Here is a 27,381-nt window from a genome sequence, read left to right on the forward strand (position 1 = left end):
GCCGCGGGCCAGCAGCTGCTTCTGCAGGACTGGTGGGCGGCAGCTTCAACCACCCCGGGCCGCGGTGTTTGAGCCGCGGGACTGATTTATAACATCGCCCGGGGGGTGGAGATCGCCCCAGCGCAGAGGGAGAAGAGGAGGGAAAGGAGGGAGAGACTGCAGACCTAAGACTTTTGCCTCCATCACAGTGAGGAGATGCTGGGTGGACTCACTGTGGTGGATGTTAATGTGTGTTTGTTGTTGTTTTATTGTTGTTTTATTGTATGGTATTATATGTGTGACTGCTGCAATTTCGTTCAGACTTCGGTCTGAATGACAATAAAAGGCTATCTATCTATCTATCTATCTACAAACCCGTATGCCTTTGGGACGTGGGAGGAAACTGCAGCATTTGGAGAAAACCCACAGAATAACAGGGAGAACATGTAAATACCACACAGACAGCACCTGATGTCGGGATCAAACTGTGCTCTTTAATGTTGTGAGGTTGCAGTTCTACCAGCTACTCCACTGCTTAAGTTAGATGATAAAGGAAGGCCAAATGTATTGGCATAAATAAATGGCAGCATATTTATGGAGAGTTATGATCTACTATTTCTAACGTATCCATTTTATCTGACATTTACTATTTGGCTAATTGAATGAGCTTTTCCACAATCCTCAAATCTTTAGAATGGCAAACTTTATTTCTTGCGTGCAAGTGGCTTTGAATAAAAGAGTCACCTATCAGCTGACTTGTAGTACAGGCAATTCAAGGTCTTGGACAGATACCATCAACTGTGTCTCAGCAAAGTCCAATTGGCAGAGTAGGGAAACTAGTATCAGCAACTCCTCCCGTGCCAATCATGACAAAGTTCAATCTGCGATAGTAAGCAGCAGTGATTGTAGTGGCCATTTGGCTTGTTTTGTGTGTCATTAACGATGGCATGTGTCTTTAAATTTTAGACTGTAGCCTGTTATGTTGTGGGTGGAATATCACACGGAAAGGTGATATTTTGGGTCAGGACTTGTCTCCTGACTAAAGCTCGTAGTATTCTCTTTCGAAAGGAATAACAGCATGCTTTGCCATGCTTATAATCCCAGCACCAAGGCCCAAATTGCACTCACTTGATTTCACTTACGCAGCCCTCCTTCATTCTGTGGACTGCATATTCTCTTTCATCCTTCTGCTCTCTCTCCTCCATTATAAGCCATTTGTCTTATATCAACCACTAACTACCAATTTCCAGAGTTAGCTCGTGTCTCTTCCTTTTAAAAACACATCCTAACTCTGCTGCCTATCTTGCTGAGTTACTCCAGCATTCTGTGTCTATCTTCTGTCTTCTCTTTTGCAGATTCAAACATTCCTTGTCACTGTTGTTTACATCCTTGCAGACTGAGCCATGCCAATGAATAGTATCCCTGTATTAAATTGTCTCAAATTCCATCACAAATGTCACGTTCAGCAACAGCTTTTGCTTTAATCTCTTGCAATCACAGTACCTTCCCTACTTCATTTGTTTCAAGTGCCACCCTTCATGAGCAGCTTCCTGGTGGATAGTTATTCTGACCAAGGCTATGTTGGCTTTAAACAACAAGTCTAAGTCGTGTTAGAAGGAACTGCAGATGCTGATCTACACCAAAGATAGACACTAATTGCTGGAGTAACTCAGCGGGTCAAGCAATACCACTGGAGAAAAGGAATAGATCTTAAAGATAGCGGAGTCAGGGGTTATGGTGAGAAGGCAGGAACAGGGTACTGAATGTAGATGATCAGCCATGATCACAGTGAATGGCGGTGCTGGCTCGAAGGGCCAAATGGCCTACTCCTGCGTCTATTGAATATGCGATGTTTCACTTCTGGACCCTTCTTGCGACTCATCTGAAGAACATCTAGTCTGAAGAAGGGTCTCGACCCAAAACGTCACCTATTCCTTTTCTCCAGAGATGCTGCCTGACCCAACAGTCTAAGTTAGTGCCCCAACCTTCATGTCCCGCAAGTTTTAAATGCACTCTAAGCAACATCCTTTGCAGTTAGCTTTATGTTTGACCTGAGCTGACCATTAGGCTTTGCTTCTCAACCTCATCACTTCAATAAAGTTAATACATGATATTTGCTATAACAGTCTGACATCATCCTTTACAAAAATTATAAGAAATAAACTGCACCGGATCAGGACCACTTAAAGTAAGCGTATACGCTTAAACATACATCATTCACATGTCACCAAACTTCCAAAACAGAAACTCTATTCTGAGCTCTGTCAGGGAAAGATTACCAGAGAAACAAGGGAATAGATTCAAGAATGTCCTCAAGATCTTCTTGGAAAATAAATGCAACATTTCCATTGATTCCTGGCAATCCCTGGCTGAGGTCAAAATGGTGAAAATGCATTTGGGTTGGCATCAAAAGCTTCGAGGACAAATTCGCTAACGGCTCGTGCCATGAAGATCTGGAATTTGATCATTAATTTATCTACCATGCTGAGAGAAACCAAAGTAATCCCAGGAATATATTTACTGTTCACAAGTTAGGAAACTGACAAATGCAACCTGATTAATTGCTCTTGATCTGTTTTCAGTGACCCTTCTAAAATAAATATGAATGATAACAAGTGCAAACAGATAGAGTGCATTTGTGCTCATAGCCAGCCAGTTAACGCTTATCTAGCCTCTTAAAAATGATTACATGGAAAAGCTGCCTTAAATACAACCAGTTAGGTCAAGACGACAATACAATCTGACCAGAGTGCATCAAATCCTTCCACTTAACCTATTTTGTTGTACATCATGTACAAATAAATTCTGTACTTAGATTGACAAGTGTAATTTTAAATGTTAAAGATGTATTTTAATTGCTTTTGTGAAGCTTCAACAATTAATATCCCCATCCAATAATTGAAACCATATGCAGTAACTCGGGTGCAGAGTCATGCAGCATGGAAACATGTCCTTTACCCCAACCCACCCATGCCTAATGGCTTTTTGGCCCCACGAGTCAAGCCTGAAGCAAGTATTTGAAAGGTGGTGTGTGACAGCACAGAAGCCAGAGAGAGGGGTTTTGCTTCAAGAGGCCTCAGCAAGAAGGCTGTGCAATGTAAAGGCACAATCTTTTACTTTCCTCTGGAATCTTAGCGGTGTAGACATAGCAAATGAGGCAGTCATTTGCTCCTCCTGTCGAGGTGGGAGTTTAGGGGAACTGCGGACACCAGCTGTAGGCACATACCTACAGCTGATGACTGTAACTATGGGAAGTGTGGCCAGGTGCAGTTCCTGACTTACCTCATCAGCAAACTGGAGCTACAGTTAAACTTCCTCAGGAACTGCACCCATGATGCTGAGAGCATCTTAGGAAATTTTGTGAAAAGGTTAGACTCAATGTACAGACAGTTGGAATAACAACCAGGAAAGGCAGATGGAAAGGCCAGATAATGCAGGATTCAAGACAAGAGACACTACAAGAGACATTTATTGTCACAAATTGGTACAGTGAAATTTGTGGACACCATACAGCCATATGAATAAAGAAAGAACACAGAACACGATAGTCTTTAACATAGACATCCCCACACAGTGGAATCAAAGTTTCCCACTGTGAGGGAAGGCACCAAAGTCCAGTCATCCTCCTTAGTCATTCCCAGTGGCCATTCACCTTGCATAACTTTAGCCACTCTCCAGTCTTCTGCCACAAAACCTGTGGTGGAAGAGGATATAAAACTCTCTGCTAGTGCTCCTGCAAATTCTTCCTTTGCTTGCCACAAGTGATTCTTGTTCAAGGAGAACCAGATCCCCCTGAGCACCAACTTTAATCGTTCACCATTTAAAAATGAATCAGTGTTTCTATTGTTCCTATCAAAATGGATAACTTCACAGTCCATGTCTCCTCAAAGTTCCACGGCATTCCACTCACAATCCACACTGGCATCTAACTTTTCATCAGCAAGAAACTAGCCACATTACAACATCCCCTCCTCTCCATTACCCCACTAAGTAAAATACAGCGATGCAAATTAAACATCCCATACTGGGTCACCCAAAATGGGCAAGGAAAGAGAAACACTTACAAAATAAAGTAAGTAGGAAATAGTTTAGCAGAAAATGTGGATTATTTCATCTATTGACTCTGCACTAACAATGTAAATCCTGTATCAGTACAAGACCGTTTTCGTCTTCTGGAAAGACAGGAATTGTAAGGCCATAAGTCTATGCCTCCATCTTAACTACACATCTGAACAGCATACATGAAGGTCTAAGGGCATGGTCAGATTCAGGAGTTGAGAGTGGGCTAACACTGTAAATGGAAGAATATGACCAAAGCAGACATCATTGGGTAGTGACTCCGATAAAATAAAAGCAGGGCCATTCCAAACATCCATGTACACACCAAGGTATAGTTGGAATAAGGTGCTAACTCAAGGTGTACCCCCTTCACCCCTACAACACTACAGCAAACTACATGTTATCCATGGAGTGTTAAAAGCAATATCCGCCCACATTAAATCATTGACATTTAAAAAACCACATTGTTTAAAAACAAGGAGAGACTAATAAGTGAAAGAGATGACTTTACCTCCCATCTGCCGCAGGTGAGGACGAAGAGCGAGAAGGGGATGGCAGTGCCGGACATGGCGTGAGTGGAAGGCATCCCATACTCGGAATCATAGAAGACTTCCACCTTGACGACGGGAGGGGAGGCGGGCCGCGGCCAGCGGATGATGTCCTTGGTACATTGGCCCAGGTACATGACCCAAACCCAGATGACAATCAGGCGGCGCCCGACGTAAGGGTCGATGTTCCAGAGCCAGAACGGGAAGAAGGTGATGTAGAAGAGCTCGTTGCCCAGCTCAGTGCCCAGGCTGAAGATGTAGTAGAGCAGCCTGTTGTGGATGTTGAACTCAGTGCCCGCCTCGCCGTTCAGCGAGTTCGTGCGTCTCGGCTTCTTCTTGGGGTCGGCGGCGGGCGGCTGGATGTCTGGCGGGCTGGACAAGGGAGAGGAGGCGGCGTTGTCTCCACAGTAGCCGGTGGCCGGACCGCAGGCCACGCCGTTGTTGCTCAGGGAGCCGGGGGTGGGTCCGCGGTACCGGGCGCCGGCCTCGCCAGCACCAGCGCCAGTGGCCCCGGCCCCAGTGCCAGCACCAGCCCCAACCCTTGACCCAGCTCCGGCCCCAGTGGCTCCGGCCCCAGCCCTTGTCCCAGCTCCGGCCCCAGTGCCAGCCCTTGTCCCAGTCCCAGTCCCAGCCCCAGCCGCTCCAGTCCCGGCCCCATGGAGGCAGCCGCCGTTCGCCAGCGGTTGGGTGGAGCACACGGCGGACACGCCGCACAGCTGCTGAAATCTGGCCACTAGGTGTGGGTCGTGCAAGTAGTCGACCAGCTGCCGCCACCCGCCTGCCCTCACGCCCATGCCTGTCCCTGTATGTGTGTATGTGTGTGTGTTGTAGCGGTGCTCGGCTCGGCGCGGCCCCGGAGATTCCCCGCTGGCCCGAGGCTGCGCGGTCCCAGACACAATGTCCCGCTCCCCGACAGTGGGTCCACAGCTCGGTTATCCCGGAGACCAGTTCCCCGCTGGTGGTGAAGCGCTGTCCCGCTGGGCGGCTGCTCGGCTCGGCTCGGCTCGGCTCCCCCAGACTCTGGTGCTCCGCTTTACCAGGCCAGTAGATTCTCTGTGTCTGCGGGCTCCCGTCTTATTCTCCGCTAACTGTCGCCGCAGCCTCGCCCCGCCCCGGCTCCCGCCTCCGCTGTCTACAAACCTCGCTCCATCAGAGCGGGGAGCGGGGAGCGGGGAGGTGGGGCCGGGGTAGGAGGAGGCAGGGCTGCTCTACGTGCCGCGCCCTCCTTCCCTCTCTCCCTCCCCTCTCCTTCCCAATCTCCCTCCTCCTCTCCCTCTCCTTCTCCCCCTCTCTCCCCCTCCTCCTCTCTCCCTCTCCCTCCCTCCCTCCCTCCCTCTCTCCCTCTCTCTCTCCCTCTCTCTCTCCCTCTCTCTCTCTCTCTCTCCCTCTCCCTCTCCCTCTCTCCCTCCCTCCCTCCCTCCCTCCCTCCCTCCCTCCCCCCTCCTCCCCTCTCCCTCCCTCCCCCTCTCTCCCCCTCCCCTCCCTCTCTCCCTCCCTCTGGAGAAACTCAGCGGGTGCAGCAGCATCTATGGAGCAAAGAAAATAGGCCACGTTTCGGGCCGAAACCCTTCTTCCTCCAGTTATGAATAAACCAAAGTTGCTGGGGTTTTTTTTACACGAGAGCAGGTGGGGAGTACAGTTCCAAGAAAAGACAAAAAAACAGCGTATGGGAAATAAAACTCAGAACTGCTGTAGATTTGGGAGCAACAGCAGCAGCAGATTAGCAAGAGATACGACTGATTGGCTCTAGCCCAAGTGGGAGGAGAGAAATGAGTCAGTGCCGGGAAAACAGTTGAAAACTGAGGAATTTTGGTTTGTAAATTGGTAAAGCAGGCAATTTAAGCAAGACGGCTCTTAGCGAGCGGCAGTGAGTGAGCGGCCTTGTGAGTAAAGTGTGAGTCTTTGGCTCGAGAGTCTTTGGCGAGGAGGCTGAGGAGAGGAGACCACGCAATACGCTTGAGAGGGAGAGACGAAAGAAGGAGATGTCAGGCAAGCTGATTCAGTGCGATGCTTGCAGTATGTGGGAGGTCAAGGACACCGCTGGTGCCTCTGGCTGCTACAAATGTGAGAAGTGCATCCAGGTAGAGCTCCTGAAGGGCCGTGTTGGGGAACTGGAGAAGCAAGTGGATGACCTCCGGTTCGTCCGAGAAACGGAGTCGTTCCTCGACAAGTCCTACAGTACGATTGTTACACCTAAGGTACTGGAAGAGAGAAGGTGGGAGACAGTGAGAAAGGGAGGGAAGCATGGAATGCCAACGTCCCCGGGTGGTGTACCTCTTGTGAACAGGTTCATCCGCTTAGAAGCTGTTGGGACAGAAGACGTGTTTACACTGAGCGGCGGACTGGCTTGCGATGCGAATAGGGCTGTTGAGCCAAAACCAAAAAGGCCTAAGGCAGGCAACGCCATTGTAGTGGTAGACGCCATTGTGAGAGGTACGGACAGGGGTTTCTGAGGCAACAGACGGGATGCGAGGATGGTGTGCTGTCTTCCCGGTGCCAGGATCCAGGATGTCACGGACAGAGTGCAGAAAATCCTCAAGGGCGAAGGTGAACATCCGGAAGTGGTAGTGCATGTCGGCACAAACGATGTCGGAAAGAAGGGGATGAATATTCTGCAGCGTGACTTTAGAGAGCTCGGAAAAATGCTGAAAAGCAGGACCTCCAGGGTTGTTATCTCCGGTTTGCTTCCAGTTCCGCGTGCTGGCGAGAGCAGGAACAGGGAGATACGGGACCTGAACGTGTGTGGCTGAGGAACTGGTGCACGGGGCAGGGATTTAGATTCTTAGATCACTGGGATCTGTTTTGGGGTAAGGGGGAACTGTACAAAAGGGACGGATTGCATCTTAACAGGTGTGGGACCAGCATTCTGGCAGGCAGGTTTGCCACTGCTACACGGGTGGTTTTAAACTGAATAAGGGGGTGGGGTGTCAAATGGGACAGTGGAGGATGGAGTTAAAGGGAAAGGGTTTCTTAAATGTGTGAGCATAGAGACTGAGGGGGTGTAAAATGAGGGTAGAAGCAATAGGTAGCAAGGTGAAAAGTAAAAGTGGCAGGCAGACAAAACCAGGGCAAAAATCAAAAAGGGCCACTTTTCAACATAATTGTATATGGGGTAAGAGTTGTAAAAACAAGCTTGAAGGCATTGTGTCTCAATGCAAGGAGCATTCATAATAAGGTGGATGAGTTGAATGTGCATATAGCTATTAATGACTATGATATAGTTGGGATCACGGAGACATGGCTCCAGGGTGACCAAGGCTGGGAGCTGAACATCCAGGGATATTCAATATTCAGGAGGGATAGAGAGAAAGGAAAAGGATGTGGGGTAGCGTTGCTGGTTAGAGAGGAGATTAATGCAATGGAAAGGAAGGACATTCGTTTGGAGGATGTGGAATCGGTATGGGTAGAGCTGCGAAACACTAAGGGGCAGAAAACGCTTGTGGGTGTTGTGTACAGGCCACCTAACAGTAGTAGTGAAGTTGGAGATGGTATCAAACAGGAAATTAGAAATGCGTGGGACAAAGGCAAAACAGTTATAATGGGTGACTTCAATCTACATATAGATTGGGTGAATCAAATTGGCAGGGGTGCTGAGGAAGAGGATTTCTTGGAATGTATGCGGGATAGTTATCTAAATCAACATGAGAAAACGGGGAATTACAGACCAATTAGTCTAACATCGGTAGTGGGGAAACTGCTAGAGTCAGTTATTAAAGATGGGATAGCAGCACATTTGGAAAGTGGTGAAATAATTGGACAAAGTCAGCATGGATTTACGAAAGGTAAATCATGTCTGACAAACCTTATAGAATTTTTCGAGGATGTAACTAGTAGCGTGGATAGGGGAGAACCAGTGGATATGGTGTATCTGGACTTCCAGAAGGCTTTCGACAAGGTCCCACATAAGAGATTAGTATACAAACTTAAAGCACACGGCATTGGGGGTTCAGTATTGATGTGGATAGAGAACTGGCTGGCAAACAGGAAGCAAAGAGTAGGAGTAAACAGGTCCTTTTCACAATGGCAGGCAGTGACTAGTGGGGTACCGCAAGACTCAGTGCTGGGACCCCAGCTATTTACAATATATATTAATGATCTGGATGAGGGAATTGAAGGCAATATCTCCAAGTTTGCAGATGACACTAAGCTGGGGGGCAGTGTTAGCTGTGAGGAGGATGCTAGGAGACTGCAAGGTGACTTGGATAGGCTGGGTGAGTGGGCAAATGTTTGGCAGATGCAGTATAATGTGGATAAATGTGAGGTTATCCATTTTGGATCCGAGATGAGAAGAACTTTTTTCACACAGAGAGTGGTGAATCTCTAGAACTCTCTGCCACAGAGGGTAGTTGAGGCCAGTTCATTGGCTATATTTAAGAGGGAGTTAGATGTGGCCCTTGTGGCCAAGGGGATCAGAGGGTATGGAGAGAAGGCAGGTATGGGATACTGAGTTGGATGATCAGCCATGATCATATTGAATGGCGGTGGAGGCTCGAAGGGCCGAATGGCCTACTCCTGCACCTAATTTCTATGTATATTAGTGTTAGTGTTAACGTTTCTGTTTTGTCCACAATCTGTTGCGTGATTTATGAATAAAAAGCATATTTACAAAAATATTCATAAATCACGCAACAGATTGTGGACAAAACAGAAACGTTAACAGTAATTCTCCTTCCACAAAGAGTCCACTGTTAGGGAGTGAAATTGGCATACCATTTTAATGGAACGCCTGTGTTAGATTTTCAAATTAAATCAATATAGCCTAGTGTATCATAGCATTTTATATGTTTAAAATTAATCTGAAATGATATTTGAATGTTAACAAGCTTCAGTACCCAGTTACTTTCCCTGTTGATTCAGGGGGGAGGGGAAGTAATAGCGGAGTGTGAGGGCCTCATCTATGATGGAAGAAGGGAACCCCTGCTCCCTAAAGAATGAGGACATCATGGATGTCCTGGTATGGAACCCGTCACCTTCGGCGTCGATGCGGTAGACAGAGGAATTGTTCCTGGTGTGAACTATATATCAACGAGACCAAGCACAGGCTCGGCGATTGTTTCGCTGAACACCACTGCTCTGTCCGCCGAGATCTCTGTGATCTCCCAGTTGCTAAACACAGCTCCCCCTCCCCATTCCCACACTGACCCTTCTGTCCTGGGCCTCCTCCACTGTCACAGTGAGGCCCAATACAAATCGGAGGAACAGCACCTCATATTTTACTTGGAGCTTACACCCCAGTGGTATGAATATTGACTTCTTTAACTTCAAGTCACCCTTGCTTTCTCTCTCTCTCCATCCCTCCCTCCCTCATCATAGTTCTCCGATTTGCTTCACTGTCCTCCTGATTAAATGTTACTGATTGTATGCATCATTGTCACTTTTCCCTCCGCTAACAATGACCCATTCTACATTATCCTTGAACTGTGTCCCATTTGATGTCTTGTTTTCACACCTTACCCTTCCATATCTCTATGTCTCTCCTTCTCCCCTGACAGTCTGAGGAAGGGTTTCGACCCGAAACATCACCCACTCTTCCTATCCAGAGATGCTGCTTGTCCCACTGAGTTACTCCAGCATTTTATGTCTATGTTCGGTGTTAACCAGCATCTGTTCCTTCGTACATATATTTCAACAGGTACATGGATAGGGCAGGTTTCAGAGGGTTTTGGGCCAAATATGGGTCAATGAGACTTGCTTAGATGGGGCAACATTCTCAGCCTTGACAGGCTGGGCTGAAGGGCCTGTTTGTTTCCATGTTGTATGTCCATGACTCTGTATTTATTCCTGATGGGTGTTTGCTGTGCCCGCTGGTTTCAATGTTACAAACCTTTTATATCTAACAATGACTTTGAAATACTTCCTCAGTTATAAAATACACCATGATATCGTAAGGTAGACAGAAATGCTGGAAAAACTCAGCGGGTGAGGCAGCATCTATGGAGTGAAGGAATGGGTGATGTTTTGGGTCGAGACCTTTCGTCAGAGTTTTACTCCACTCATGATATCATAAGGAAGGTAACATACTCTTCCTTCCACAATCTCTTATTTCATGTGTTAATAAAAGTTCTTTAATCTTTTATCAATTTAACTCTCATTAACATTCTATTTATTTCTCAATTAGATCCAACCACTGGGTGTTTTTCAAAATTCAGCTTGGGTTAATACTCACATTACTTTTCCATGATGTAAAATTTCATGATTAAATCTGGTAAACAATGGGCTGGAAAATTGTAATTATGTTACATCTTTACTTCTGGTTCTAGAGATCAGAGACAGATACATTGTCTTGTGGAAAGAATCAACCATTTAAGGGCTAGGTGATACATTTCTTCAGTCAGAAGGTTAAGAATATTTGGAATTCTCTGCCCTAGAGGGTGGAAAATGACGAATCATTGATTCAATTCGGTAATAATAATAATAATAATAATATATTTTATTGTCATTGCACGTTAGTGCAACGAGATTTAGTTTGCAGCTTCCAACCGATGTAAAAGAAAAGTAAAATAAATAAATAAGCTGTGTGTCGTGACCATCCGAGGGAGACAGTCCAGGGGGGGTGGGGGGCACTCAGCAGGGCCGGTTCAGAGCCGCTATAGCTCTGGGAATGAAGCTGTTCCTGAGTCTGGAGGTTCGGGCGTAGAAGGCCTTGTAACGTCTGCTGGAGGGAAGTAGTTCGAACAGTCCGTTACAGGGGTGTGATGAGTCTTTATGGATGCTGACGGCCTTCCTGAGGCACCGTGTGTAGTAGACGCCCTCCAAGGCTGGTAGCGGTGTCCCAATGATCCTCTGCGCTCTATGGACGACGCGCTGAAGAGCTCTCCTCTCCGCCTCCGTGCAGCTGAGATACCACACAGAGATGCCATACGTTAATATGCTCTCTGTGGTGCAGCGGTAGAACGTTGTCAGCAGCTGTTGGGGCAGACCAGTCTTTTTTAATGTCCTCAGGAAGAACAGTCATTGCTGTGCCTTCTTGACCAGCGCAGCGGTGTTGGTGGACCATGTGAGGTCCTCCGAAATGTGAGTGCCCAGAAACTTAAAGCTGGACACTCTCTCCACACTGTCCCCGTAAATGGAGATTGGAGCGTATTCTCCATTATGGGACCTCCTGAAGTCAATAATCAGCTCCTTGGTCTTGGAGGTGTTTAGTGACAAGTTGTTACGTGTGCACCAGTCCGCCAGGTTCTGCACCTCCGCCCTGTATTTTGTTTCATCACCGTTGGTGATCAGCCCAATCACTGTTGTGTCGTCTGCAAACTTCACGATGGTGTTGGTGTCGAATGCAGGAATACAGTCGTGTGTGAAGAGGGAGTAGAGCATGGGGCTTAGTACACAGCCCTGTGGTGTGCCGGTGCTCATGATATCTATAGGTTTTTAAAATCTCAAAAGAGGAGATTTCCATAGTTAAAAAACGAAAGTGATCAACACCACCCTTATGAATAAATAAAGTTTGGACAAAGTTGCTCTGATATCGGCCCATTTAAGTTACAGCTTCTCTGAAAATCCCATCATCTTAAATTCAACAAGTATAACGTCATAATGCGTTCACACACATTGGGAGAGGGGGAAATATTGAAGGTAAAGAATCTGCATAAACATTGCATTTCTCTACAAAGACATCTTCAGCACATCTTGGAGAAGCAGTTGTCAGAAACAGACAAACAAATATTTAAAGGTACAATCTGGAGGAACAGCTGCTGTAGGCACCAATTGTTTTGGAAGGGCATTTAAGGAAACATTATTGAATTGTAGCTCATTTAAATTTGCAGGATTGCATTTCAAATCAATTAACATTCAAACTCTTTCCAGTATAAAGGAAGAGACTCGTGTCACCAGCTGTGTGCAAATCTATTAAGACTAACAGTGAAAATGTTTAATGTTGGATTACATTCCAGTTGATATATCATCACAGATGCTATGAAGACTATAACTCATGGTTGGCATGTAAACAAATAATCCCAAGGAATAGTTCACTTGCAGACACACACGTTACATGGATTATTGTTGCTGTTTATTCTCATTCAGCTATAATGGGACAAGAAGAAGCAAGGAGCATGAGAACAGCACTTGAGATTTCTTGTTGAATAATGGTATATTTAGCAGGCTTATTGGTAGATTTACAAAGTTTGCAAATAGTTGCCTTGAGGTGTTTTAGATTGATTGACCGATTAAGCAAAATTTTAAGACGGGTTAAATATTCCTGCAAGATGTGACAGAAGAACACAACATATTAAAAAAATACCTGCAGCTGGCCAAAATATCATTAATTCCATTTGTAGAAATGGAAAGAGCAGGTGTATGAAACAGACCTTTGATCAGAAAAGGACAGCATAACATTCAGAATGATAATTTTAGCTGTCCAATCAATGTTGCAAGTGGCTTTGTTTGATTGTAAGTTTGATCCTGCTGTTCATTGACTGCAGCACAACAGTCATTTGGTTTTGGAACAGCTCCATCCAAGACAGCAAGAAATTGTGGATATTTGTGGATGTAGCCAAGATCATCACACAAAGCAACCTCCCTTACATTGACTTAGTTTACACCTCACGCTGCCTCGGCAAGGCCACCAGCATTATCAAGGACCAGTCTCACTCCTACCAGGCAAGAGGGAGAGAAGTATGGAAAAACAGATCTCCAGATTCAGGGGCAGTTTCTTCCGTGTCGTGATCAGGCAACTTAACAACTAGTTCTCACCAACTAGAATGTCGTTCTGATCTCCCATCTACCTCACTGGAGATTTCTGAACTATATTTAATTGGACTTTATCTTGCACTAAATGTTGTATCCTTTATCCTGTGTATGTACACTGTGGATGGCTTGAGTGTAATCATGTTTAATGGCTGGATTGCATGCAACAAAAAGCATTTCACTGTACCTCGGTATACGTAACAATAATAAACTAAACTACAATCAAGCACTCAAACCTCATCATTCGACTCCAAAACCTGGACTCCTATGACCCCCTTTGGTAATTCGATCTTTGACTTCCTCGGGCAGATCTCAATCATTGCAGATGGGTAACATCTCCTCACTGACCATCAAGAGGCACAGAGCTAGATTTGCTACCTTACTATGCCAGACACCCAGGTTCAATCCTGACTATGGCTGCTGTCTGTATGGAGTTTGCGTGTTCTCCGGGTGCTCCAGTTTCCTCCAACACTCAAAAACCTACGAGTCTGTAGGTGAATTTGCTTTGGTAAAACAATGTGAATTGTCACCGGTGTGTTGGATAGTGTTGGTGTATGGGGTGATCACTGGTCAGCGTGGATTCGGTGGGCTGAAGGTTTCCATCTTGAATCTCCAAAGTCTAAAATGTCTAAACACAAAAATGTACCTCAAAGCTATGTGCGTAGCCCCCTGACCCCTGCTCCACCTTCACACTCATGACCGTGTGGCTAAGTTAAGCTCCAATCCCATCTACTAATTTGCCGATGACACCGCTGCTGTTGTCCGAACTACAGGTGGCGATTAGTTGGCGTATGGGAGAGAGATGGAGCACCTGGTTGAGTGATGCCGTGTCAACCTCTTATTCAGTATCAAGACCAAGGAACAAATCATTGACAGCACAAAGAAGAAATTAGGAGACTGTGTATCCATTTACATGATTGGGTTTGCAGTAGAGTGTTAACAGCTTCAGATTCCTGGGCATTAACATCACTGATTAACTGTCCTGGGCCCAACACATAGATGTAATTATGGAGGAGATGCTGGCAAGTTTAACAATATTTAACATCTCACAGAATGCTCAAACACATTTCGGCAGATCCATTGTGCATAGTATCATGGTCTGGTACAGCAATTCCAATGCACACCAACGCTAGAAGAACTCAACCCAGTCCATCAGACACACAGTGCTCTCCACCATCAAAAACATCTACATGATGCACTGCCTCAAGAAAGCATCATCTATCATCAAAGATCGCCCCATTTGTGCTCTGCCACCATCAAGCAGGAGGTACAGAAGTCCCAAAGCATCCGGTTCAGTAGCAGCTATTTTTTTTTTAAATGACCTGTGCAACCCTAATCGGACCTTGGCAATGGAACACTATGGACCACATCTTGCTCTATGGGCTTGTTGTCTAATTGTATTTTACACTAATGTCTTGTTTTGTTTGCACAACGATTTTCCTTTAATTTGTATAATTTACATATAATTTGTTTTCCTGTGTCTGAGTCTATGTGCCAGTGATGCTGCTGCAAATAAGATGTTCACTGCAGCTGTACCTCGCCTCATATGTCAACAAACTCGACCTGACCTGAAATATTTGAAGTATAAAATATTAAAACTGCTTAGTGTTCAGAATGGATGGAATTATACGGCCGTAACTATTTTACCACACGGGAGCTGGGATAATTTAGGTCACGTGAGAAAGTTTGGGTTTTTTCCCAATGAGTAATTTGTGATGATCTGGAATGTGTCGCCTGAAGGAATGGTGGAAACAGACATATTGTAACTTCCAAATGTGCAAATTAATTAAAAACATTGAAAAGGGAAGACTCATCGTATTTTGGGAGATGAGTGTGTGCTCACAGTTGCCAGGGTAATAACTATGTGGCGATAATTGAATAAGTCTTGCAAAATACCAACAGAGGTACAGTTGTTTGAATGGATTCTTCCTCTGTTGTATCATCATGAGCACATTTTAACCTCAGCATTTTCTCTCTGCTCTATATATGATATCATGGCAAACACTCAGAATTCAAAACAGACGATACTCTAGGCGTTATCTCTAAAAGACAAAATCACACATTTTACCAGAAAATAACGTAAGCATTGCAAAAATAGCTTTATCAGCTGATTACATCAACCTGTCTGAACTGAAAATGACTCATTCATTAACTCAGCACGAAAACATTTTTCATGTCGTGAGATATATGGAGACATGACTTTATGATACTATTTTAGGGCGCACACATCTTATCACCAATGTGCACACACAAAAAGGTCTCAAAACATAAATAATCATGCTTCATGTCATCTATCTCTTAGGAAACATGAAATAGGATAACAAGAGACTTACGTCTACCAACATTGTCTTTACATTTTGAAAAAGCTGAATTCAAATTGTGATATTTGTCATTAATCTTCTGCAATGTGAAATAGTTAAGATCCAAACCTCATACAACCAACATATGTACTACAAGCCTTTCTAGACACTTAAAATATTACAGTACCCCACTATGCTATTTTTGTTTTAAAGAAGAAAGTAAACATATTACATTAGTTTTACATTAAGCAGCAATTGATAAGTATTAATACATAAAGCAAACCTGATTTTAAGTTTTGTTTCAGAGATCTTTCTTACCCTTCTCAAACTACGGTGGTGAGAGACACACAGAAAGCTAGACACAAAATGCTGGAGTAACTCAACGGGCTGGGCAGCATCTCTGGAGAAAAGGAATAGATGACATTTCTGGTCGAGACCCTTCTACAGATTGAGGGATAATCCACAGTTCCTTTTTTTCCACAGTTTTCTTATGAAATAAGCTTTTCCTTCCATGTATCTAGATAACTGAGTGTTAACCACAACAGCAGCCACTGAGCAAGGCAGACTGGATAGCAATCAAAAGAGGATGACAGGTTTGGTTGTCCTATGCTAAAACAGATCATTGGGGCTGAATAAATGGACTGAATCACTGCAATTTGGGATCTTTCTGCAATCTATTTATTAAAAGGAGCACCAGGATTCCCCTGACTTTTTTGTCTTATAGCCTTCTAAAGAAGGACCCGGCCTGAAGGGGCCATCGTGAATAAAGAGGGACCCGGCGTAGTTGGGGGGCCGGCCAGGAGAACAAAGAGGGCCCTAAGTAGGGTGGCTGTTGAGAACAAAGGGGGAGCATTGGGGACTGTAATAGATATTTAGTATGTGTAAGAAGGAACTACAGATGCTGGTTTAAACCGAAGATAGACACAAAAAACTGGAGTAACTCAGCGGGACAGGCAGCATCTCTGGAGAGAGGGAATGGGTGACGTTTCGGGTCGAGACCCTTCTTCAGACTGGTTAGGGATAAGGGTAAATATTTAGTGACTTTGTTGACAACCTCTCCCTTGTGTATGGAATGCAAAACAAAATATTTCCCTGTGAGATGTCACATGTGATAGAATAGTATCATTCAATCAATCGTGTTTGATTAAGATAATCTAGTAATTTGATTAGCTCGTTTTGTAATTTCACATTATAAATGATGTTTTCATAATTTATCACAAGGATAAATTATGAAAACATAGAATAAAATGAGGACTGAGGACAAGGTAACAAAGCAAATGAAGGTAGTCGAGATCTTCTCCTGCTCACCATACCATCAACCAATAAAGTTACTTGGGTCAAATTTCAATCGTGGGATCAATAGATTTGTATTAGGTCAGAGCAGTAGGATGCAGAAATATGGAGGTCGGATGGAGTTTTACAGATCTACCCTGATCTAAAATAAGTGACAGACCTGACCTGTGGAGCTGAAAGGCACATTTCTATTTCCAAGACGCTGTTGAATTTTCTTTGGCATATTTACCTTTCTTCCCGACAAGAAAGTACATTGTTTCCTGACGAATCAGTGATTTAACACAAAACACATTTAGAAAGCTGCGCGCTTCCTTTCTTTCCCCACCCCAGTGATCAATCTGAAGAAGGGTCCTGACCCGAAACATCACCCAACCATGATCTCCAGAGATACTGCCCGACCTGCTGAGTTACTCCAGCATTTTGTGTCTTTCCTTGACACAAATCTTTACCTTCTCATGCCCTTTGTTGTCTGGGGAGAATGACTCTGCTACAATTCGTGTCGTTCACAGGCTGGGTGGCTAATGACATATGAAGTAGCGATGAAAATTAAAATCAACAGCTGATGGCTAACTGAAAACTGACCTACCCACACAGGTTTAGATTTTCCATCATTAAGAAGATTATTTTGTTCCTTTTTGACAACAAAGTTCAGGCTATTGTTGCCTTTTTATAAACACCACCAATCTCCTAAACAAAAATCTTTGCTTGCTTGTTTGGCCTTGATTCTGCTCAGTCACGTCGTTCTTTTCATCCCTTTCTGCTAGAATAATAAGTTGTGAAAGTTGTTATATGGTGTGAAGTGTCCAACATGCCCAATGGTGTTGAGGGTTGCCCAAACTCAACAGAATCAATGCCATGAAGGAATGCATCAAACTGCAATTTTTTCTCCTTCAACTTCCAATAATAGTCCTTTTAAAAGATGCGTTAAAACAGATTTATGCATGAGTGTCAGCAAACAACGACACTTCAAAATATGTTGCTCATTTTATTTGCCACAGTCTGCTGGATTGGAATCATGTGCAGATCACACTGATAGTAAACTCCATTCTCCACAGAAAAGGACACAAAGTACAAGAGCAATTCAGCTGGTTTGGCCACATCCATGGAGAACATGGACATTTGGCCTTTCAGGTCGGGACCCTTCTTCAGATCCTGTTTTCTCCCTGCTGTACAGGTCATTTGCAAACTAATATGAAAATCTGGCACCTTTCATTGTCAATTATTCACAATAATATCTCATCTATTATCTGATCTCTTGAACTCAATTTCAAATGCTTCTGCAGCAATTGCACCCCTGACCTCTGGGCCCCAGCACTACCACAAGGCTACCATAGTTACAGTATCATTCAAAGATTTAAATCTGCAAGATAGCCAAATAGCCAAAGTTTACAAAGTTTAAAGCATTTAGAAAGACAAAGTGCTACATGCCATTCTGTTTTATGTTTATCAATAGTCAAAAACTTTTTTCAGCATCAATAGATTCTAATTCATGGAAAATTTGACTGGATTTTTATTTTTCAATTACTGGAAAAAATACAAATTTATAAAAAATATACAGCCACTACTTCCTAATTAATGAATGACTTGATACGAAATCAGTTTGGAAAAGAAAATCCAAAAAGAAACTTGGATCAAAAAGAGTTGGTTTTATTTGATGTAATTTCATATTTTACATTTATGTCCTCTGATGCGATCATGAAAATGTAAACAAAGTACATAATAGAATCTAGAACATGCAAACAACATATAACAGACAATAAATGTGATAACCATACCCACATTCTATATTAGTGAATAAAAATGTAAATACTGCTGAAGAATTCATCCAAAAACAAATCTTTAAAACATAACTGTTTTTCTCACTGAGAGTAGGGAAGATTCAAACAAGGGGACATGACATGAGAATTAAGGGACTGAAGTTTAGGGGTAACATGAGGGGGAACTTCTTTACTCAGAGAGTGGTGGCTGTGTGGAATGAGCTTGGGGGCAGGTTCGTTTTTATCATTTAAAAATAAATTGGATAGTTATATGGATGGGAAGGGAATGGAGGGTTATGGTCTGAGCGCAGGTATATGGGACTAGGGGAGATTATGTGTTCGGCACGGACTAGAAGGGTCGAGATGGCCTGTTTCCGTGCTGTAATTGTTATATGGTTAACTGTGTTCAAGAAGGAACTGCACTTGTTGGAAGATCGAAGGTAGACAAAATTGCTGGAGAAACTCAGCGGGTGCAGCAGCATCTATGGAGCGACAAAGTGTTCAAGAAGGAACTGCAGATGCTGGAAGATCGAAGGTACTTTCAAGAAGGAACTGCAGATGCTGTTTCAAGAAGGAACTGCAGATGCTGAAGAAGGGTCTGAAGAAGGGTTTCGGCCCGAAACGTCGCCTATTTCCTTCGCTCCATAGATGCTGCTGCACCCGCTGAGTTTCTCCAGCAATTTTGTGTACCTTTAAAACATAACTAGTCTTTTGTAATAGTTTAAAAGAGGCTTTTTTCAAATTCTTTCAATACCGACCTCTAATTCACTCCGCGGGGTTGTGTTTGGAAGAGTTTTCAGACGATAAGTGTTACAGTTAAAGATTGCAAACCATTTAAAGTTATACCACAAATTATCCCAAAAGGCATCAAATATTACTTGGATCAGAATGAATGCATTTTTTTCTCTCTCTACAAACATATTTATTGCTGACTTACAAGGGTAGTGCAGTTCATTCAAATCAGCAAAATTGTCAAGAGTTGTCAAGATTTTTGTGTTAACTATTTCCTCTTTATATCTTGAATTATGATTTGCAACAAATGTTCATAACCTCGCTAATTACACTTGCTATAGACTGGAAAGAAAGATTGTTGGTCTAGGTAATCATCTTGCACAGAAGTGCAAAACGGGTAGCATTGTGCTAGTTTCTTTGTAATTAAGGGACAGAAGTTTAGGGGTAAAATGAGGGGGAACTTCTTTGCTCAGAGAGTGGTAGCGGTGTGGAATGAGCTTCCAGTGGAAGTGGTGTCGGCAGGTTCATTGGTATCATTTAAAAATAAATTGGATAGGCATATGGATGAGAAGGGAATGGAGGGTTATGGTATGAGTGCAGGCAGGTGGGACTAAGGGAAAAAAGTTGTTCGGCACAGACTTGTAGGGCCGAGATGGCCTGTTTCCGTGCTGTAATTGTTATATGGTTATATGGTTAACTGTAACATTCTATTCTGCACTCTGGTATTTTTTCTCTTTGCACTATTGCACTTTGTGTGGCTTGATAGTACTCATGTATAGTATGATCTGACTGGATAATATGCAAACACTGCAAGTGACAAAATAAACCAACACCAATAGTCACTACCTCTAACATTCATTGCTTTATGTTCAATGCTTTTACAGTTGTACAAATTTGGTATTAACTGGTATGCTTTAACGGGTGGCTGATGTAATACTGCCTGTTTTACACATGTTGATAAATATTGAAATCTTTCGGAATATACTAAAATAAATTCAACATCACAGAAACATTTTTTATCTTTGGAATTGGTAAAATGTTATTTGGATAAGCGGACTGTAGCTTTATATTAAACAGTACAAATATTAACAGAAAAAGAAAAGTCTTGTGGCATATAATTGAATAAATTTTATTCAACAGGATATATGCCAGCAAAACAGAATTTAATGTTGGTGGTGCAAATGTATATTTATAACTCATATGAACTTTTGGGTTGTAGAAAGTTATTCTAAATCTTTATGGAAACAGAAGTTTGTGCTTGTGGCCTATTGTGTGTGTTAAACATTGGAATGGAGGTCTTTAATTTAGTTTAGTTTAGTTTAGAGATACAGCGTGGAAACAAGCCCTTCGGCCCATCGAGTCCACACCGACAAGAGATCCCCGCATAGTAACACTATCCTACACACACTGTGGATAATTTTTCACATTTTACACCATGTTAATCAACCTACAACCTGTATGTCTTTTGTGGGAGGAAACCAAGTTCTCAGAGAAAACCCACGCTGGTCACGGGGAGAACGTACAGGATCGAACCCGGGTCTCTGGTACTGTAAACGCTGTAAGGCAGCAACTCTACCGCTGTGCCACCCTGGACTTTTCAGAGCACACAGTGAATATTGAAAAGTGAAATCACCAGCGATATTGCATTTCTGACTGAATGTTCTACTTTCTGGCAGCCTATGTCAGCACCATCTTCTGGAGCAATAACCCTATCAACAGGCTTTGATCATACTCTCCCAGTTCTGGGCACCCAACACACAATCTGTTAAACACCATTCTCTCTACTGCAAGAGGTTTCCAGCACAGAGAAGATACTCCAACAATGTTTAAAAAAAATGCATGCAAAAACCTAACATCCTCTCTGACTCATAGGACTCCTTGGCATGTGATCATTCAAAATGGAGAAGTGTTCAAAAGGCACATAGCCACTTGTATCTTTGTGCTAGGAGCACATATGTGTAAATGTGAAAGTAGTGCATGACACCTCAGATAACTCACCCAACCAGTCAAGAAATCAGCCTACGGGATCTACGGCAGAGTCTGTAGATCCCACATAAAACTCATCAGTCACTGTGGGTGTTGTAGTGACTCATTCTTGACCACAAAGGATTACTTAAGGAAAGGTAAGTTATGGTTGCACCTCAAACATTGCATTCACTTCTGTACAATGCACATTTAGGAAGCAGATATTGCCTTTGCAATTGGTGCAGTATGGATTTAATTGAAATGTACATCGATTCCAAGGGCGTAGAATACACAAACTAGAGTCGTTTTCTCCGGAATTTGGAAGAATAAACAACTATTTGATAACATTTTAAAAGCTTTGAAGTGCAACTGATAGGGCAGATTGTGAGTTAATGAATGTAATGGCAATTTCAAGCTTTTCCAATGTCCAACTTTTCTTTGCCGTAACTACACAGGCAGGGAGGTGTCATCGTACGCTGAAGATACAATAAACATATACTCGAGTTGTTCTTTTCAGTTTAATTGATTCTTTATTGACGTAGTTGTACAGACTAAGAAGTGAACATACCAGATCTTCTTTATTCTTATACAAATTGTACCTTTCTGTTCTTACTATCTGATCTGGTAAACACTGTATTCTTTCTCCCGTGCCTGCTCCAGTCTGATCTAGCCACTCCCTGTGACTACGCTATATGTAACGTTCATCTACGTATCAAAAGCCCACTCCCTAAGCGTTGAAAATAATACTGCTAGAAAATCTAGATAAAATAATAATAATATGCTGACAGTTTCTAGCTTAAGCAGGAATGGTTCCTACAATGATGTTTACAACTGACAAATGAGGCTACAGTTTTGGGCAGGTTTTCAAGATGGATGTTTGGAAATACTTCCAAAATGTTAAACATGAGGAAGTATGAAAGGAGTTGACTTTGACTTATTTGTTATTTTAATTCTGAGACGGATGAACTTCTTTCACCAAAGATGTCAAGGGATGAGAAGAAAGGCACAAATCTGGCTACAGATAATTCACGATTGAATGGAAATACAGGCTTGAGAAGCTACATGGCTTATTCCTGTATCTGTCCGATGTAAGTCTGGAGAAGCTGCAATTGTTTTCCTTGGTGCAGAATAATGGAAGGGGGAGATTTGAGATAAGTATTCAAAATCATTCAGGATAAGGAGCAACTGTTTTCAAAGGCAAAATGGCAAAATGTGTGGCATTTACAAGAACCAAAAAAAAATTACAGTAATTTATAATCTGCAAAAATACTTATTTAAGTCTGGTGAGAGCAGATTCAAAAACAACTTTCAAAATGGAATTTAATACTTCAGATTTCCATGTGCACCTCTGAGCACGTAAAGATAAACTCCAAAAAAGGGGGTTGAAAAAATGTAGGCCTTGCGTAGAAACATTAAAGCTTCAGTATTGTCTAGAATTATAAAACCATAATCAATGGAACTAGAAAGCTGCCAACATTAATTATCAATGCGATATTACATAATCTAGACACAGTCTTCAACACCAAGCATTTTATTAGGTTTAGAACCTGAAAAATGTGTGTTCTTTAAAAAAAAAAGATGTGATTAAGCCAGGGAGGCAGCAGAAAAGATTCACCAGGAGGTTTCCAGGTTGCCAGGACTGGAGGCCTTGGGTTATGACAGACTGGATAGGTTGGGCCATTTTTCCCCTGGAGTGAAAGAGGCTGAAAGGAGACCTTATAGAGGTGTGTAAAATGATGACAACATAGAAACGGTCACAGTCTTTTTCCCAGGATAGGGAAGTCTAAAACTAGAGGGCTTTGGTGTATGGTCATAGGGGGGGATTGAAAGGGGAACTGAGGGGCAATTTCTTCACACAGAAAGTGGTGGATATATAGAACGGGCTGCCAGGGGAAGTGTTAGAAGCAGGTATATATTTAAATTAAAAGACATTTGGACACGTAGATGGGTCAAAAGAAACAGAGGGATATGGCCGAATGCAAGCAAATGGGACAAGTTGAAGGCCGCACCTTGGTTGACAAGTTGAGCCGAAAGGCCAGTTTCAAAGCTATTTAACTCTTTGAGTATTATTGGTGTAAGAAAATATTTTTCAAAAATCTGTTAAGTTTGCAGATGCACTGGAAATTGTCACAACATTCCAGACTGTTGAAAGACCACTAGGCTATCTCTAAAAGACAAGATTGAACCTTTGCCAAGTATGCTTATCAGTTCATTACGTCAGTGCAATGACTCATTCAGTAACTCACAACATAACATCAAAAAAGACACAGACTTTCAAAACCAAAATGCAGCTTTATTTAATACACAGCCATGTGAATACTATTTTAGAGACCGACACATCTTATCTCCAGTGTGCAGATGAAAAAAAAGCCTTGCAAAATGCAAATAACCAATTTTTTAAAAATGTCATCTGCCTCCTTGCTAAAATAAAACAAGACAGGAAGACATTCTCATCTCATCACCATTTTGGTCTTAACCTTTAAAAAACTGCATTCAAATAGAAATTTGATTCTGCAGATAACTCTTAGAACATGGAGAAATTAAAGTCCAAACTTCAGCACACATAACATACAGGCAGTGCAACCGTTTCTAGGACCCATTTAAAACTATTACATTTTAAAAAAGTAAGCAGTAAGGAAATAATATGGAGATCGCAGTAGTTTCAAATAATGCCAATAGTTCTGAGAAAACACAGTTAAAAACACAGTGAAAGCTGAAATGTTCTGCTTTTTATTTCCTGTTCAAGCCTCCCTCCCAAAAGCAATAATTAGCAAGTATGGCAAGGAATTAATCACCCTCGACCCAATTGAGGTAAAGTGAACTTTACCCAAACTAACAATTGAATCGGGCGCTTCAGCATTTCTGGCATTCAAATTAAGATATTTTAATTGAAGAGATATTATAAATAGACTTGATAGGTTAGTAAGAGAGAACTTTTAGCTTAAAATTGGAGCTGGGGCTGTGGAAATATGTAAAACTCTTCAAATATGTTATTGAGCCTTGGTCAAACTTCAAAAGTAAGATCAATAGGATTGTAGTAGCTAAGAATATTAATAGCAGCTAGACAAGCTGAAATATCGATCATCTGTTATCTAAAATGAATGGCAACATGGGCTTTGGGGGATAAATATCTATTTCTAATACGCTATAGTAAGAAGTTCCAGTGACTTTATTTTCATTCCAGTAGTGAAAATACTTAGAATCCAGATGAACCAATACCTTGGCAAAAAGGCCATTCCCATGCTCTCTCTTTCTCTCACACACACACGCACACACAAACTAAACTAAAACATTTACCCTGCTTGTTATGACATAAAGCACTGGTATGTCACAAATATCAATGTTCCATTCCTGGACTCAGAGTTAACTGATGTCAGTCGAGTTGAGAATGGGATTTCTAAAACTGAGCCTACATTTTGCAATGCTGCATGATAAAGGGAGGCAAAGTGGTGATGATGAAAACACAATTACCATTCCTGTCCATCATCACCTTCTGCTTAAAAAAATGACATGACCTTTTAGTTAAATAAATGAGCTCAGTCCCAATCTCCCAATTCCACTCTTCTACCCAGCCAGCCTGACCCCCAACCACAGCCATGTTAGAATAACTGGTTTACAAAGCTACTCAGTCCAGGAAGAGAGGAGTGCTGCTGACACCATGGCGCTGGGTCACCACTAGTGCCTACTAAACTCTATTCTATCCAGTCAAAATCTTTGGACGAAAATAGAGCAATAATACAAATACTTCTCACTTTTCAAATTTATATTTAACTAAAAAAAGGCCACTTTACAAGTTAACCAGATTTATTCCTGGAATGAAAACAACAAAAGCTAAACAATATTTATTGCTCATTCTGGCTGCCGATAGCTTAGTATTAGATTGGAGTAGAGTGTAGATCAGACTTGTAGTAAACTCTATTTCCAAACTGTGATTTATGAATAGCTTGATTTTATGAAAATCCAGCAATTTACATAAACTTTTTCTTGTTGATTTATTTTTAAATACAATCTTATCTGATTAAGCAATATATATTCTTATTTTTGGACCCTAATTAGCAACACTATTTTGCAGGGCCATAAATTTAAGCTACGGAGAAATAACCACTCCCACCTGCAAAGATGGACACAAATTGCAACATGCTAAACTATTTTATCTTGGCCCACGTAGACAAACACATGATTTTTGTACGTTAATAATAATGCAAGTTTCATGACGTTTCAATGGATAACATGTTTGACTGAGATTAAATGTTTCAATGAAAGGAGAACAGAATAATGCATAAAGAGGCATTTTACACAGAGGCATTTACTTAATTACAATTAAAAACATAATCTGAAGCTACAATTTTTAAACAGGTCATAATGGACATCAGATTAATGATTCAAATACAGTTTTTCTTATTTCATGTATTTCCATGCTCTGCACCTATGTCCCAGACTTGAACATCAAAATTAAATGGACAAAAATAGAAATTCAAGGATATAAATAGAACCTGCATAATTGAGCACAACACATTAAACATACAGGTAATTAGTTTCAGAGTTTCAGTTTCAAAGGCATTTCAGTGCCAGCACAGGATCAATACCCAAACATAAACAACCTTAAAAACCTCCAAGTATCAATAAAACCCTCAAACCTCACGCATTTGCCACATATTGTATCCCTTAATCCGACATTTACATGAATTTGATTTTCACAGATACAGTACATTAGGCAAGAGGCTTAAACATGAATATTAATTTTTAAAAAAGCAAAGAACTTAACACATCAAAACTTCCTTCTTCCAAGGCCCAGTTGCACAATTAAACCATGAAATAAATCAGTAACTGTTTGCCAAACGGCAAAGTTTACATATGGGTGCAAAATATTTCAACACTTCCCTGTAATTTACTAGGTGGTGCATGAAGAAGGTTTTACAGCAGGTAAGGTGCTACAATTCAAGATCAAACACTCGTTCTGTACCACGAACGATTTTGTTAAACAACCACAAATGCCAATTGCATCAAGTGAACATTATCTTTGTTCTCTCTCAACACATCTGCCTATTTCACTTCATAGCTGATGTACAAAAGGAGACCAGTTCACACAAATCAGTAGTGGAAGTACAGTTGTTACTGGTATATTTGTTCTCAAATTAACTTCCTTCCCCTTTTGAATTATTATTGGCACCAGCTTCTAGTGGTTTCAACACATCTGCTCGAGGCAGTTCTCCATCAGTCACGTTAGCTATAGATAGGAAAGATAAAATAACTCTTATTGGTTCTAAATGTATCAGCTCATTGAAGAAAGGATGCCCATAAAATCATGAGCTATAATGTTATTTTAAAGCTCTTTATTGTTAAATAACTGGCAATATTAGCAGTCACCTCCTTAAAACTAACACCGATTGAAACCAACCCTTTAGATGCTTTAGCTATAGGATGGCATGGTGGCGCAGCCATGGCATGGTAGAGTTGCTGCCTTACAGCTCCAAACACCCAGGTTCGATCCTGACTATGGTTATTGGCTGTATGATGTTTGTACATTCTCCCCGTGACCGCGTGGGTTTCCCCACGGTGCTCCGGTTTCCTCCCACACTTCATAGACGTACAGGTTTGTAGGTCAATTGGCTTCAGTAAAAATAGTAACTTGCTCCTAATGTGTCGGATGGTGCTAGTGTCTGGGGATTGCTACACGGTGGGTCATGCTGTTTCTCGAAACTAAACTAAACTTTCATTCAAAAAATAACATGATATAATTCCAAAACTATTCAGGGTTTCCTGATGGGAATACGGTTTACAATGGAGAGTATGAATTGATTAATCTCATTATACAGCTTCAAGAACCTACATCGCCCAGAGTTGTACTGGGGGAGAACTTGTTACAGTAAATTACTTCTTTGTGTAGTTTAGTAGCAAAATTAAATACACGGGTACTGAAGGGTATATAGGAGAGAAGTTGCAGCAGGTGGACAGGAAAAACAAGGAGGAAGATGGAACCAGTGGGAATTCCCTGTTGGGAACTAGCATAGCTTCCTTCTGTGTCATTATAAGTAAGTACCTTGACAGCACTGATAATCCGGGGAA

At 42.2% G+C, this 27,381-nt stretch overlaps 1 protein-coding gene across 7 annotated transcripts in view; it reads right to left on the minus strand.

Moving 5' to 3' along the window:
* atxn3 (ataxin 3) overlaps positions 1 to 27,381 on the minus strand; it is a 113,731-nt gene that overhangs the window by 24,942 nt on the left and 61,408 nt on the right. For 2 of the 7 annotated variants that reach the window (XM_055640057.1, XM_055640056.1), the window contains one exon: positions 23,492 to 26,542. The exons of the other annotated variants lie outside the window; for them this stretch is intronic. Coding sequence is in view for 1 of the 2 variants with exons in the window: in XM_055640056.1 (XP_055496031.1) it covers positions 26,451 to 26,542 (92 nt within the window). In the remaining variant the exon portion in view is untranslated. Of the gene's footprint in view, positions 1 to 23,491; positions 26,543 to 27,381 lie in introns of those variants that run through there. 7 annotated transcript variants of the gene reach the window in all.

Source organism: Leucoraja erinacea, chromosome 9, assembly GCF_028641065.1.
Source record: "Leucoraja erinacea ecotype New England chromosome 9, Leri_hhj_1, whole genome shotgun sequence".
Classification (NCBI taxonomy): Eukaryota; Metazoa; Chordata; class Chondrichthyes; order Rajiformes; family Rajidae; genus Leucoraja; species Leucoraja erinaceus.